The sequence below is a fragment of the Anastrepha ludens genome, chromosome 3, assembly GCF_028408465.1.
Source record: "Anastrepha ludens isolate Willacy chromosome 3, idAnaLude1.1, whole genome shotgun sequence".
In the NCBI taxonomy this organism is placed as follows: domain Eukaryota; kingdom Metazoa; phylum Arthropoda; class Insecta; order Diptera; family Tephritidae; genus Anastrepha; species Anastrepha ludens.
The window spans coordinates 33,175,859-33,192,354 of record NC_071499.1 but is presented as its reverse complement, the minus strand read 5'-3'; the positions used below and the strand labels follow the sequence as shown (position 1 = coordinate 33,192,354).

General features: G+C 38.8%; 1 protein-coding gene across 6 annotated transcripts in view; it reads right to left on the bottom strand.

Annotated features, from left to right (window-relative positions):
- Window positions 1–261: 261 nt before the first annotated feature.
- Window positions 262–16,496, bottom strand: part of LOC128857367 (cytokine receptor-like) — an 83,253-nt gene continuing 67,018 nt past the window's right edge. For all 6 annotated transcript variants that reach the window (XM_054093095.1, XM_054093097.1, XM_054093100.1 and 3 more), the window contains 10 exons: window positions 13,459–13,573; window positions 10,751–10,875; window positions 10,495–10,684; window positions 9,952–10,417; window positions 5,291–5,579; window positions 4,729–5,191; window positions 4,532–4,649; window positions 4,262–4,452; window positions 479–1,929; window positions 262–405 (listed from right to left, as the gene is read on the bottom strand). In XM_054093095.1, coding sequence (XP_053949070.1) covers window positions 268–405; window positions 479–1,929; window positions 4,262–4,452; window positions 4,532–4,649; window positions 4,729–5,191; window positions 5,291–5,579; window positions 9,952–10,417; window positions 10,495–10,684; window positions 10,751–10,875; window positions 13,459–13,573 — 3,546 coding nt within the window. In that variant the 3' untranslated portion in view covers window positions 262–267. The remainder of the gene's footprint in view (window positions 406–478; window positions 1,930–4,261; window positions 4,453–4,531; window positions 4,650–4,728; window positions 5,192–5,290; window positions 5,580–9,951; window positions 10,418–10,494; window positions 10,685–10,750; window positions 10,876–13,458; window positions 13,574–16,496) is intronic.

Sequence of the window (16,496 nt, the reverse complement as noted above, 5' to 3'; positions counted from 1 at the left end):
GCATGAGTTTCCAAATCGAAGCGTCATCAACTGTCAAGCCTTTGGCTTTGCTAGTTTCACCACGAATGCATTGACAATGAATAGTTTTCTTTAATATATTCTGAACGAAAGTATGACCTTTAGTGCGTTGGTTTGAATTTTTGCATTTCCATGCTTTTCAGCGCAGCACTCGGACATATTCGAACTCTTAGTCATAGCTAAGCTTGTCTTTCTTCTTGGCAGCATTTCTTAGATTAAATTTTCAATGACACCTCGTTGTGATTAAATTCATTGCATTGTATTTTGTTTTGACCAAAAATCAGATGTGACATAACCGTAAGAAACTATGGGATTTATTTGCTGCTGCAATGGCTTTTGAGGAGCTTCATTTTCTTCTTTTTTGGTTGCAGTATGTGATGCTGCAATCTGAAAGCCAATAAAAAAATAGGTGAAATAATATAATTTCAAACTTTTTTCTTTTAATTTCAATTTACGTTACCTTAGGCAGCACATCGGGTAGCACATAGTCGCCCGTTGCGAGCGCAAAATTTGTAAAAAGATTCGGTTGTGGTTGAGTAGTGTTTACTTGCAGAAAGTTATGTGGTAAGTAATTGCTAAAAATGGCAGCATTTGCTGCACCTGTAGATACCGCAGTTGTAGGCGGCGGCGTGGCGGTCGTCGATATACAATTTGCTGGTGCTGAAATTGTGTGGCTAGTAGCAATGGTATTTTCAACATTTGCGGCATCACTCGCCGTCAACGCTGTATTTGGTGGACTTTTCGGCGCAATTGAATGCAATGGCAAATATGACGAATCGCTGGAAGAACAACTGTCATCGTTCATTTGTGGTTTAGTGCCGGTTATTTGTTCGATACATAAATAACCATCATTTCTTGTTGGCGCTTGAATTTGTTCACTTCTCCGTTGCAATGGCGAATTTTGATGCGACGAGAGACTCGTGTCATTCAAAGTGGTTGTGCTCGCGGACGACGTAGGTTCATCCTTTGGCACACATTGTGCAAAGCATTCGTCGTCCACATCTTCACGACTACTACTACGACTAACACTATCCGCCCCACCAACACCATGTACACCACTTTCACTGCTACTAGGCGTCAAGGTAGTGCCGTACTTGAGCAAATATGCTGCTTCTTTGGATGGTCTGAAAGCGTCAAAATTCATAGACCGATCGCATAAATTATCCTCATGCTTATTATCCGCCAACTTGTCTGGTATTTTTGTACTGATGATTATCAGATCGTTAACTGGATCGGGGAATTTGACACGAACACCCAATTGACGATGCACAAAATTGTAGGACCATGAGATTGTAGCAATGAACATGCCTACAAAAATCAATGAAGCCACCAATATGGCATAGGGAAACGTTTCACAATTGAATAAACCCGAAGAGCCTGGTGCTGACATGAGCCATCTCACACCAGCGGTACTGGGAAATTTTGTTGTGATATCTTCATCTAATAGTTCACAATCAAAATGCTGACGTTCGTGATATCCACCCATAGCGTCATCATCGTTTTGGTGGAAAACGATTTCATGCAGTACGGCATCGTTATTGTTTTTTTCTGCGCTCGTTGTTGTTTGGATATGTATGGCACTTGTACTGATCGCAGGATTGCTGTAGCGCCGTCGTCGCACTATCTTCCCCTTAATGGGAAATGCAGTTTTATCCAATTCCTCCTCTCGCACCACATTTATAGCACGGACTTCCATTTTTTGTACTGCATCAGTGCAACCGGGATATTTCAGCCGGCATTGGTGTGTCAATTTTGAGCCGCGCTGAACTAATGACACCGTTTCTTTATCGCCTTCAAAGAATTTCAGCTCGTATAGTTCTACACGCCCGGATGGCATTTCGGGATCAGTCCACTTGAACATATAATAACTGCCATTTCTGCTGAGCTCCACATCGCGTGGTGCTGATGGTCCTAGTTATGGAGTAAAAACAAAGAATTAGCCAACATTTAATAAAGAATTGTGCTTTTTTTTAAACGTGCTGTGAAAGTTCCTAAAGGAATAGTAACGGCGGCATAAATTGTATAATATAAATTACTATTTTTCTATCAAAGCAATATATGTATATGTTTTTGTTCGAAAAGTGCGCGGCCCGCTCGCAATTTTTCAGTTGATATCCATTTCTATTTTTTCATTGATAGCCAAGCGCCTTTTAAAGTAATTATGGACCCTTGGACCTCGACTAACTAAGACATTAATAGTGCCAATTATCTTATATGCCTCTCTGGTATGGTGGCCAAAAGTAGACTCAGATAACACTTAACAAGATATGCAGAATAGCCTGTCTGAGCGTAACGGGAGCATTGCGAACCTAGCTCACAGCGGCTTTAGGAATGATCACTGGACTCATTCCACTCTATCAGTGCAGCTCTTAATCTATTCCATTTCAAAGAAGGCAATCTTACAGGACATGTAAGAATTCTGGGTTCAATCCTGAACTCTTCGTGCCTGACAGTCCACGACAAGATGAAAAGGAAACTAGAATTCTCCAAGAAACTCAAAGCGGTCATCAGTGACCGCTCAGCGTGGAGAAACAATCAGATATCCTTAAAACAGGGCGCACAGGTGTGGTTTACTGATGGGTCCAAAATGGACAAGGAGCCACATTTCAAAAAAGCAATTGAAATGGGGAAAAACACGCCCATTTTCCTGTCGGAGGTCCACGCCTTAGAGTTGTGTGCCAGAGAATGTCTACGGAGAGGCACGCGCGGTGTAAATATTAACATTCTCTCTGAAATCGCGGACACTTTAGCGAAAAAGGGGGCAAACACTCCCTTCATAGGTCCTGAATCTTTCTGCGGTGTAAACAACAGCTTCAAATGTGCCTTTCTACGTGAGCAGGAGCAACGAGGCCTAATCGACTTCTGGAGAGCCCAATCGGGTATGCGGCAGTCGAAAAGACTCATAAATCCAGAATGGATAAAAGCAGAAGCAATTCGCAAAGGACATAAAACTTTACACTGAACTACTAACAGGACATTGTAAACTTAATTATGAAACATGAAAAAGGTAGGTGCGATAGAAACCGATTCCTCTAGACTCTGCAAAGAGGCGACTGCCCAGCAGTGGCACGACGCAGACTAAATTACCTCTGAAATGGGGCTACAGATGCAAACCTCTTGATAGAAATTAAGCCTACAACAGTTTTAAGATTTATTAACAGCCTAAAACTGTTTGAGTAGGCTACATGGCTGCATTTTAGATCGCTTCAGGTCGCAGTACACAAACAGCCAATCAATAATAATAACTCGAAATGTGTTCAACAATGCAGATCCAAAATGGATGAACTCTGCGAAAATGGGCAGTCCACTATTTACTGGATAACAGGGCACAAATGAATAGAAATAAATGAGAGCGCCGATGAGCTCGTGTTGAGCAGGTATTTGCAGAAGAGTAATGAATTCTCACCCCACCTGTTTCTCTCTATCCTTTAAAACCTCTCCCTTGATGTGTCGCTATTCTACTTTTTATCTTCATAGCCATAGCTCCCACACCAATTTCGCACAAATTAAATAGGTACAAATAATTATCTCATTTTAAAATTTTTGGAGGATGCAAAATTCACTTTAGAGCTTTGCTCTCAGGGACTATTTTCTTAGACTTTTACATAAAATTCGGATCTGCTAGTAGCGATGTTGCAAAAAATCGTTCCTTACAAATTGACACTAGCTCTAAAGTGCATAGAAATATATCTCATCTATCAGACAATTGGTGAATGCCCCTTCGGCTTTTGAATCAAAGCAATAATCAAGCCACGTAACTGAAAGTGGTCTTCTGTCCGACGATCTTTACATGCATTTCCTACTTCACCAATAAAAAACATCTTGGCAGAATCAGGTCTACCATCATTAATCGACAATGTGGCTAGATAGACAAAGACATCAGAATTTTGACGGTCATGATGCACTATCGCTACTAATTAACCATTCCGATTCCAATATTTTCAAAATCTATAAATTTCTGAAGGACTCTGATCTTCTACGACGTATTTAAACCAGCAATTCTTCACCAGAAAGCTGAAAACCTCCGTTGCTAGCGCTGCGTTATCTTTTTGTTTATTTAACAATTCTAAGCTTAAAAAAATAAAATAAATAAAAGTGGTCTTATTGAAATTTATGAAAATAAATTCTTCGCACATTTCCTTATGGCGATCACGCCTCAGCAGTCAATATTATATCTTCCAGCAGATATTATTTGGCAGACAAAAAAACATTCACTGATAGATAAGTTCAAAGTTCTACTTACTCCCAATTAAAGTATTGATTTCCAATGATGCACTTTGATTTGATTCTTCTGATGTCCACGCTGTTACCCACACCTCGTAGGTAGAATAGCTGCTGAGACCTTCCAGTTTATATGAGATGTTCGTGCCACCATATTCGGTGAGGTTCCACACAGGAATATCTATGTTTGTGGTGTAGTTTTTACTGTTTCGCCTGGTAGTTAATCAAGCGATACACAAGCAATTAATACTCATATGGAAGGTAAAACATATTATATTTGCTCCACACTTACCAAACAGTATATTTTTTAAGCATTCCATTGGTTACTTTCGGCGCATCCCATAAAATATTTACCGAATTGCTTGTTATTGAGGCTTTTTCAAAGCGCACGTTTGTTGGTGGATCGGGCGCTGCAATATCAAATATGCATACATATTTTAAATCTGTATAGGGGGTATTGGAAAAAGTGAAATACAATTAGAAACTCACCTGCGTCCTTTGTGCGACAAAATATAAATTCACTGGGTTGACTCCTCCGCTCGCCTTCTGCATACAAAAGCATTGTGATGCGGTACAAGGAATATGCTTTCAAGTTTGTTAAATTGATTTGTTTAATTCCCGGGCTCTCCAATGTAACATGTGTGTTCATAGAATCACAATGCGCTTGCTTTATAGTTTGAACTTCGCAATAGGTAATGTTGTAGCCTTTAAACGCCTTAATACAAGTTTTTTCCAAACGCCACCTTAAAGCTATATTCGTCGCCGATGTGGCTACAGCTTCGGGTATTACTGTCTCTAAACTGCCACCTAATGCACCATAGCATGTCTTCCAGTGCAATCCAGTACTCCAGTTTGGATAATTAGCTGCAACAGCCATTATAAGTGTGCGATCCTCTGAGTCTATACTGAATTCTGTTGTTTTGTTATCGACCACCTTGAAATGCATTGAACCCTATGGGGCGAGAAAAACAATAGACAGTTTACTATTTTGGTCGATATGTATGAACATAAGTTTATATGGCCCTGTGTAAAATTTGCTCATTTGCTTTACCTTACACATCGTCAGCGACAGCAACTTTTCTTGGCACCAAAATACAGTGTAATTGCTTGGCGGCTGCTGCTTAAAGTCAGCAGGATGCTGCCATGTTAATACAAGTGAACCATTACTATGTAATAGCTGCTCGATTCTTTGTGGTGCATTTGCTGTTCTGGGTACGTCAACTCGTATTCTGCTCACAGCTTGCGATGCACCCAATGCATTTACAGCGCGCACTTCATAAACTCTAGGCTGATCCAACCAAGAGAAGACGACTGATGTTTCTTTAGTTGTTTTCCAGTTTCTGCATAAAAGAAGAAAGCATTTAAGTTTAGTTGAAGTTTAAATCCCGAACGAAGTATTACAACGACAATTGTGAGGTCAGTAATATAAAAAATTACCATATACTCGTATTTTTGGGGGATGCTGCTGAACTAACAAACCTTAGTCGAATATATATCCGGGTCGTTCTGGTAAGGTAGAAATGACTATCGCGGGAACATTTTCTCACTAGTATGAGTCACCTGCTAAAGTAGCCAGTATTGCTAAAAGCAATAACCAAGAAAGTTTTAGGCGGCGAGCGCAGCATAAGCGCGCCCATGTTTAAAAAGTCGAGTTTAGCTGAATATGCCGTCCTGGTCTTAAGATATTCATTAACCGTTTGCGGTCGTATTAAATTTATACACGGGTGTCGTACTGATCGGAATTATTTTTCCGTTGAAAGAGCACTGATACATAACATGTGAGGTTATGAAGGATAAATAAGAGTTATTAATTCTATGAATAAATACAGTATAAAATTAGTTGTTGTTTTAACAGTAATAGAAGCCCCGTCAGTGTAGGGTGTATAACCGGTTGTTTGCGTCTGGCTCATCTAAAGGTAGGCCCAACAAACATGCAGTTTCGACAGTTTGGGTACAAAGAGAGAGGGATATTCGATGAGTAGGTTTTAAAGGGCATGAGAAAAGGTGGTAAGTGTCGTGCGGGGTGCTTTCACATGCCGGTCATATGTTTGGTATGTCGGAGTTAATTCTGGATAAGTAGGAGTTTAACCTGCTAAAATATCCAGAACGTAATTGTGCCAGTCATATAAAATTAATATGATTCCTTACTGTGGTGGCTGTGAATAGACATACGACCGCAAAGGATTAATAGTGATCGCAGAAATGACAAAATAATGTTTTTACCAGAATAAACGTCAGCTCATTTGGCTAAAGTAGTCAAAACTATATGTCATTTTGCAAATAGATGCCTAACGCCAAGCCAAATTTTGTACAAAATCAGGAAAACATTGTCAAGAAGATTTTGAACTCTTTCACTGCGCCATTGGACCGAAGGGAAAAATTTAAAAAAAATAATGGTCGGCCAACTCAAAGGTTCCTCTCTTTCTATCTACTTATGAACAATCTAGCATAATAGGCGCCTCTGCAGACTATAGATATTTTTAGCAGTCTAAAGTCGAATTGGGTTGCTACTGCGTACTCGATGGGCAATTAAATACGAGTACTCTGGTACACAGATGAAGATGGACATGGACGTCAATAACAGTACTTACTACAATACAAACCAAAAATAATATACAAACATACATATTGCCGAATCGATATTGCCGAGAAGTTGATATTGGAAAGTCACCTTTCAATTTGAAGAGCTCCCCTGTGACCAAAATAAATGGCGCAGATGGGACTCACTCTGATCAAGCCAACTATAGTAGTCTGGCTTTTTCAGGTTGATTAAAAAATGCTTGACTAAATCGCCAGTTATCGACTGTAGTCTGTAGTCCACGGGGCTCGAGTTGTCAAGATAGTACATTTTTATAAAGAAATAAAGTCTGAAGAAGTGGGGGAGAGACTTATATGATATTTAGATATATCTGAGTACTTTTATAATATTGTATACTTTCTCCTTATACCACACATACATATATTTTTTGTCTATACCTATACGTTGACGATTGAATGTGTTAGGTTAGGTTATAATTGTTGCCCAGAGAGTAGGGCCCACTTGGACGAAATATTTTGGTTCGTCCTTTGTGATACCATTTAAGGACAGAGAAGGGGGAGGAAGGGGAGGGAGGGGGGAGTGGTGAGTGTTTGTGGACTACGAACGGTGACTAGTCCGCGGTTGTGTTAACCTCATTATGCTGCTGATGTAGTTCATCAGATTTTTGTTATCAACGCCTGCTATATCAGCAGGCGCAGAAAAGAAATGAGAACCAAGATACTTGAATCTTAGTCCCGCGAAGGCTGGGCAGCTAAGGAGCATATGCTGAGATGATTCCACCTCATCCTCCATGCAGCTGACGCAAAAAGGACTCGAAGTGATTCCGAGTCTCACGGCATGTGTACCTCGCGGACAGTGCCCCGTGATGATGCCCACGAAATTTGAGAGATGACATTTTGTCATTCCCAGGATATCCCTCGAACGCCTCCTATCCAAACGTGGCCAGAAGGACTTCGCGACCCTACACGTTCGTGTACTTGCCCAGCGTTCACTGAGTTGGCGCATAGCCCATCCTGCCAGGAGTAGAGCGCAGGTTGTCAAGGGGATCCCGATCCTCTCCTTTCGCGGGCACATTGCCTCACAGGTCCCCTGTCTGGCCAGCTCGTCGGCTTCGCAGTTTCCTGCAATGTCACTGTGACCAGGTACCCAAATTATCTTTATGTCGAAGAATTCTGATGCAATCGAGAGTGAGACCAGGCATTCCCTGACCAGCTTCGAATGCACCATAATAGAGCCTAGGGCCCTGATGGCCGCTTGGCTATCGGAGCCCTAGGCTATCGGCTTCTTAACAGTTATTACGCAAGTAAGTAGCCAGTCAGCTGCTTCTTTAATTGCGGCCACCTCTGCTTGGAACACACTGCAGTGATCTGGTAGCCTGAATTTGAGTTTGATGGGGAGCTCTTTGCAGAATACTCCTTCTCCAACCCTACCGTTCAACTTCGAGCCATCCGTGAACAGGTTAACGAGGCCCTGTCCCCAGGTGTTGCCCCCGGTCCACTCCTCCCTTGGTGGAATATGGGTGGAGAAAGTTCCACTAGGACTTAGCGAAGGCACACACTGGTCCGTCGACGAGGGGATGAACTCAAAGTTTCTGAGGATGCTTGAGTGCCCATATGTGAGGTTGAGCTTATAGCCCAAGCCCCTCAGTCTGATTGCGGTACGAGCAGCGGCAATTCTGCCTGTGATGTCTGTGATGTTTACGGGTACCACATTTAACATTGCGTTGAGCGCCAGAGTAGGAGTAGTTCGAAGCGCCCCACTGATTTCAATGAGTGCAGACCTCTGGACTCTCTCTAGCTTTTTAACTGATGTCGTCCTCTCCAGTGAGTTCCACCAGACAGTGACTCCATATAACAGAATTGGCTTTATTATGGTATTGTAGAGCCAGAATACAACTCTGGGCGAGAGGCCCCACCTTTTGCCAATTGCGCCTTTGCACCCATACAAGGCGATTGTTGCCTTCCTTACTCTCTCCTCAATGTTGGGCTTCCACGTCAGCTTACTGTCAAGGATTAGACCTAGGTACTTCACCTTGTCAGAAAACACCAGCGGAGCGCCCCCCATCGAGGGGAGTTGAGCTCTGGGTATTTTATATTTCCTCGTGAAAAGGACGAGCTCCGTCTTAAGAGGATTCACCGATAAGCCGCAATCTGCTGCCCATCGAACAACCACGTTCAGATATCCCTGCATTAAATCATACAGGGTATCTATAAACTTCCCTCTAACAATTAATGCCACATCATCCGCGTAGGCAATCACCCTACAGCCCCTCCTCACCAGCTCCTCCAGCAAGTCATTGATAACAATGATCCAGAGGAATGGTGAGAGAACCCCGCCTTGCGGCGTGCCTCTGCTCACCTGCCGGCGGAGAGAGACGAGTACAAATGTGCCTTTAGGTTTCCAGCACCATTGAAAATTGTTTAGGCAAATGTTGCATACACCTTCAATAACAACAACAATCAATGTCTGGAAACAAAGAGTGTCTAAAACATAGAAGGTACTTCGTCCGGTCCCATGGTGAAAAGATTTTTAGAGATGTGCTCTTAACATACCGTTATTCGGCTCTGAATGAATTTGACAAAATCGGCTGATGGGCTGGGATGTGTTTACAAACAAACTGAGACTGTGTTGGTTATGAACGGTTATGGTTACATACGCAAAAAATCAACCAATGACACCTCGTTGCCGTCTGAACAACGACTGATTGGACGAGTGTGTGAATACATGTGAAATGATCTTACAGAATTCGATTGCCCAATCTCCCAAGTGACGTGGCAGCCGAAGCTCCCCTCACAATTTTCTTTTTCACCATAGTTAAAGGCAAACCCTGTAAATCTATCATCCTTAAATAAACCCTGCCTAATCCAGTGTTCCACTAAGTGTTGTCATCAAGATTAACTAAGAGTTATCTCCACGTTTGGAGATCAAAGAGAGAGAGTTAACTAATTGACACGCAATGAATGCAGTTGATTGCTTGTTGATATTACATCGTTCCCTAGAAAGTCGATTCAATGTACTGAAATAACTAGGAACTAGGAGTGACCAAGCACTGTTATTCCAGCGATCTAACCTTTTCTATTTTTGATGTTTTCTGGCTTTAGTCTCTAATAAACTACAACTGTGTTTAATATTTTGTTACTATAAGATCATCTAAATCATCTATTCATACTTACAACACTTTTCCATTCAAATCCAACTCTTGGATACTATAATGAAAACCATGCCCATTTTCTTCATACTGCGCCAACTCTTCCCAGTATAGGCTTATTTCTTTCTCAGCTGAATTGTAGTGAATATAAAAGCCACCGACAATTGTTTTTGGCGCACGATCGGGTATTCTCTGATTGGTTAAGAAGGTAACAATGCTTGGCTCATTCCAGGTAGAAGTTGTGGCATTGACACGTGCACGCACAGTCAATGTATAATTCCAATTCGCATAGGTGAGGTTTTTGAGTATCATATTACATTCTAAACCGCGGCAGGGAGTAGTTACAGAATACCCATCGATATAAATAGGTTTAACAAAGATATCATATAGAACGCCTAGTCTGTAGTAGTGCTTCTGATAATCGGTCCAAAACAAACTGACGCTGTTAGAAGTTATATCTTTTGAATAAATATTCAATTTTGGCGGTATCACTGAAATAAAAAAAAAAACAGAATACGCAATTATTTATGATAAAATATATACACATTTGTGTAACTATTTTACCTACCACACTCATGATTGTTAATTGAAAAGTCCTCTGAAAAATTTCCCAGTACGTTGTTCGTAAACAAATTGAATTTGTAGATATCTCCGGTGGGGTAGTAGGGACACTTGCTTGCATAAAAAGTGGTATTAAGGACCAAAATACCTTTTTCAGTAGTAAATTTTAGATCACAATTTTTTAAATCTCTCTGAAACTGTATAGTTATAGGAATATTTAATTTTCATATCGTTCATACTTTTCATCGCAAAGCCATACTTACATCCACCAAGTAGGTTAAATTATATTTTGGTAGTATGTTGTTTGGTGGTATAGGAAATTCACAAGTCATGCTGCGATAGTTGTGACCCCTGCAGGTAAAATTCTTCACTGGTGTGGGGGGAGTACCTTAAAATATATTTAAAAATTTTAAAATATGTTTTTTTTTTATTCGTGCGGAATATGATAATCTGTTAATTGATGCTTAATTTAAAAGCACTAAAGAAGCATTGTATGAGAGGACTGAGTTTATAAAAGATGGCTATTTTGAAAATTTTACGAAAACAAGGATATATATATATATATATATGAGCCGTAAGCCCTGGCAGCTAGTGCTCCTTTTTTTTTTTTATTGTAAAATAATAATTTATTGTTATTTTCCATATATTAAATAAATAAATAAAATAATTTACTAGCTAAGAAGTGAGCAAGGACAACACTAATTGAGATGTACATATCAAAATTAAAATTATGCTTTGCTCTGACAATCCAAAAGCCTCCAGTAATGCATACATTTCTTAATGCTCTCTAGGGTACGTATAGTAGGTCGCAGACTAATAGACAAAAATCACAGCTTCGGAGCAAACAGTTGGCACGGCTGATAACGCGATTACTAAACTTGGGCTACAAAATATGCATTGTTGAAATGGCTTGACCAAAGACCATTTACGCGAATTTTACTATTTCGCTCCATAAATAGTCGGTAGTGTCATAGCTGTGTCACACCGTTGATCAAAATAATCTCTCTAGCGGTAAATGCGGCAGTGACGGTTGATAAGATCAATTTGCAGTCGGTGTGCACATACCTGGCTACAGCAGCCCATAATGGTCACAAGTATTACCTGCAAATAAGTGTGGTAGGAAGTATTTTGACCAAAGCTTCTTGTAAAAAAAGGGCTTCGTTTCACTCACTTGCAAAATATTATACTTTGAAACTTCTCTAAGCGCAAAGCGAGTCAAGATTTAGAGCGGAAAAGGGTGATTGGTGTCATAACACGACAATTGATTCTACGTTATCGTTACCGGAACCCGTTACCACCCTGTACTTCAGCTGGACCACACTGTATTTAATTCTGAATCTCTCTTCGAGAGTACATTCCTCAAAAAATGCTAGACCGCTGAATGCAATGCTTTTTGCTTTATTTGAGCTTCGTTCGGATATCAAATGAAAGGTGATTGCAGAAAACCTTAATTATTATATTAAATAAATGTTTTCATGGCATTGCCAACTAATTTTTAGTGCAAAATTGACAACTAACAACAAAATTGATTGAAATATTCCGGTATGGGTATCAAACGGAAGGGTCTAAAAAGAAAACCTATCTAATTACAAAGTTAAATATTCTGATACGGATATCAAGCGAAAGGGCCACGAGAAACCTTTAGTTAAAAAATATGTTTGCCTTGCCAACTATATAATTTTGAATGCAAAAATGGTATTGTATATTAACTAATTAAGAAATTTGTTTAAATATTCCGATATGGGTATCAAATGAAAGGAGTTGAAGAAAATCTTAGTTAAAAAATGTTTGAATGGCGTTGCCAACTAATGTAATGTGAAACTGGTAATTAATAACAAAATTTTTTTAAATATTCCGATGTGGGTATCAAACGAAAGGGATCAAGAAAATCTTAATTAAAAATATGTTCCTACGGTGTTGCCACCTAATGTGTAATGCAAAAATGGTATCTTATTACGAAATTGATTTAAATATTCTAATATACAATAGGTATCAAATCAAATGAAAGAGGTTGAAGAGAACATTAGTCCAAAAAGTTTTAAATGTCATTGCCAACAATTTTTTAATGCAAAAATGGTAACTAATTATAAAATTAATTTAAAAATTCTGATATAGATTTCAAACGAAAGGGACTCAAAAATCTTCGTTAAAAAGTATGGTTGAACAGCGTTGCCAACTATTAATGTTTAACTTTAATTGATAACTAATAACACAATTGATTTAAATATATTTTAATTGAGAAATATGTTAGTATGGCGTTGCCAACTAATTTTAAATGCAAAAATGGTAGCTAATTACAAAATTGATTTAAATACTCTGATATGGGAAGATACGAAGAGGATTAAGAAAACCTTAGTTAAAAAATATGCTTGAGTGGCATTGCCAACTAATTTTTAATGCGAGGTAGTTAATTAATGGTTTCAAGGGTAGAAAATACTAATACTATGATAAAACTAATTACACAGTGTAATTAGATATTAAAATGTTGATATCACACGAAAGGTGATTACGAACGCCTTAATAAAAAATATTTTGAATGGTGTCCCATCTAATTTTTAATTCATTCGGAACTACAAAATTATGTTAAAATTGGAGTTCCGATAATAATATTGAGAAACTAGCACACGTTCAATTGTTAATAAACTACCGCAAAATATTATTAAAGCAATATTTTGACTGGTTGCGGCAAAAGAAAATTCGTTTTTATTCCCCGGATTCCTAATATTTCAATAAGTGCCCATTCAAAATCAAATCAAATTTAAAAGGACAAGAATGGATCTAGGTGCTGATTGCTTCTCACACGGTTCATTGTGTGTTGATGCGCCAGGAAGCCGCATACGATAATTTGTTTATTATTTATTATAAATCAAATGATGGTATGCCTTATAAAAAAATCCAACAGAGATTGTTGTGATGGTGTAAATTGGATGCAATGATGGTAAATTCATATTTATTAGAAGTTTCTACTCACCCACATATAACTCCGATTCATCGATGTGTTTATTATTCAGATACGTACAGCTGAATGTGGAGAATTGTGACGTTGCGTTGCTTATCAAAAGGATACTCATCCTGTTATCAATTGGCTGAAAGTTACACAAAACACAAAAGTGTTACATTAAAATATAAATGAAATGAAATGAGGGAAAATGTCAGTGACATTACAGGAATGAAAGAATTCCACAGCGCTGAAAATTCGCTTTAAACGAGCTGTCGCCACACAAAAAAAAAAAAACAAATAGTACTACGTCTTGAAGTCGCGGCCAAGTTGAGTGATTGGCGCATAAATATAAGAGCACACGTGACAGCGGTAAAGGAAAAAAGATGACCATATAAAGGGAAAATTGTTTGCAACACATGCATGTAGATATGTATGTACATATGTATGCAGTTGAGGGGGAAATGTAACTTGTCAACCGTTTGTGTGTACATATGCAGCTTGACAACGCAGTAGACTTTGTTCGACATGTGCTCCTACCTTTTGGGGGCGCTTGTGCGAAAAACTCGCACCAACAATTGGCAACAAGTCTTAATTAAATCAATCAAGCAGACACGCGTATGTAAATGTAACATCGGTGACAACAAATTCTCGCGAAAAACCAATCAGAAATATGGTAACGAACGAAGACGTTTAAAACGTATTTTGAAAACGTGAGAATGTCCAATCCTATGCGTAAAATTTGAATTCCTTGTGGATTTCACAAATGCCATCGAATAAAGAGTGGCAGTGCGAAGCAAAAATGAAGCTATTACAATTCTTGTTAACTCAACTCTTTCTTGTTAGCAGCGTTTAGCAATGACAAACATGTGCATGTTTATATGTACGTATGAGGAAGATTAATAGATACACACCGCGCCACTCAATTAAGGCAGAGAAAAGCCACATTACAAACAGTAGAGAAAATATCGGTCTCAATCTGGTGTTGCACTGAACCTCATTATCTCTTGCAAGGCGCTTGGAAAACTATCACTGAAAATAATTTAAAGGTTTAGTTAACGAGACGCAAAGCAACCGTCGGGTAGGCGCTTTGAAGATCCATACGTTTAAGAAGTAGCTGCCGTAATAACGGACAGACGGGTACATTTGGATGTTAGAAAAATAAAAATAAAGTGGAATACCTTGGCAATCTGTGGATTTGTATTATGTATATATTAAATTGGCGAGTACACCCATTCTGGGTGTTTGTCCGAGCTCCTCCTCCTATTTGTGGCGTGCGTCTTGATGTTGCTTCACAAATGCAGCCTTTTCAATGACAGAAAAAACTTTTTTTTTCATTTCGGTGTTTCACGGAGATTCGAACCTACGTTTTCCGAATTTCGAATGGTAGCCACGCACCAAGCCATTCGGCTACGGCGCCCATTTAAATAATAGTGCAATAAAAAAAATAACCTGGTGTTGCTAGAGTGTTACCTCTCCGCGACAATTTGACATCCAACTCGTAGGACTTACTCAGGGTCAAAGTATCTCGAATCTATACCTGTGTTCAGAATAACTGTAGCGCGATGAATTACCAAAGTTTTCACTGTTTTTTGTATTTAATTTGTTTTTTATGTTTCTATAAAAGTGTAGTGCATTCGACAACAAATACCATATAACTCAAAGCTCCAAACTTTGTAAAAAACTTCACAAAAATTTAACAAATAACAAAATATATCAAAATTTTTTATTCGGAATTTTTAGAAAAATTCTGTATGCAGTTTTATAACCAATTTTAGTATAGCAGCTTGACCAATTTTTCGCAGGGGTTGAGCATTTTCTTCGATCTAAAAGACATGTGCCTTATATGGACGAAAATTCCCAATGACGTAGGCAAAACAATTTTCAAAAATCATCGCGATTTTGGCGCGATTTCAAACTTACTTATTGCAGTTTATTATACTAAAATTGGCTGTAAGACTGCATAAGTTTTTTAAAGATTCGAATTTAAGGCTTTGAGCTCTATCGTTTTTATGGCAGGATGAGCTAACTTTTATAAAAACTTAAATAATAGTTGAAACTTGATACTTCATTGCGCTGCTATTACTTTGAACACAGGTGTATGTATTTCATAAGAGCGTATATCTTCGAAACGTTTTGAAATGCAACAATTCTTCGTATTCATTATTCTAAGTTTCCCAAACGGCTTTCAGTTCACGCAATTATTAAAGTTGAATCTCTTGTTTAGAGTTAAAGCGATGTCCCCCGGAGTGGCCTTTTTAGTTTATTAGATAGTTAAAAGTCACGCGGATCTAAATTATACGAATATGGAAATACGAATGTAAATGGGCTAATCTTTTGGCTCAAGCACCAGTTATAATAAAAGTAGGTACTTTCTCTCGAGCAGTTTGGCTTGAAAAGTAAAAAAAAGTTTCTGAATCAATACAACGCCAAAGTCTAAATTTGGGATGGTTCTAATATCAAAGTATGGAAATAAAGTACAACTAAGTAATTGAGAGGTGATCTTACACACGCCTAATGGGAAGTAAATATGAAGCGGGCCACTTCTCAGAGAGCTGACCTATGGTATGTAGAAATCAGTGCAAAAATAAAAATTGGTTTGCGATTTCATCAGACATTATTTCACGCTTGCCTAACGTGTAGAAATTATTAAAAAATATTATCGAAATTCCAGCATAGCTGCGAATACGTAACGTGAGTTTCATCATTGAGCCATATTTTGGCTCAACGGCTGTGTCAACAAGCAAAATTATTCGGCCGAGCATCAATGCATCCACTAAGACTGACTGTTTTATTCGATTAATAACACTTTATTTCTTTCGAAATGATGACAATGGTCCTCGGTATAGAGCGATCTTAACCGACTTTCTGTTGAAATTCAAAGACAAATTTAGAATTTACATCCAAGTGCGCCGTTTCACTATTGGGCCATTCTCATAATCAGCAGTTCAACTCACTTTCATGAATGCCGTTATAGTAGGCCAATCAGTACCTATTATTGTAACCGAAGAGCTTCAGCAGCCACGTAAGACCTGTGTTACACAGGATTAAAGAATTACCTACCCATAATC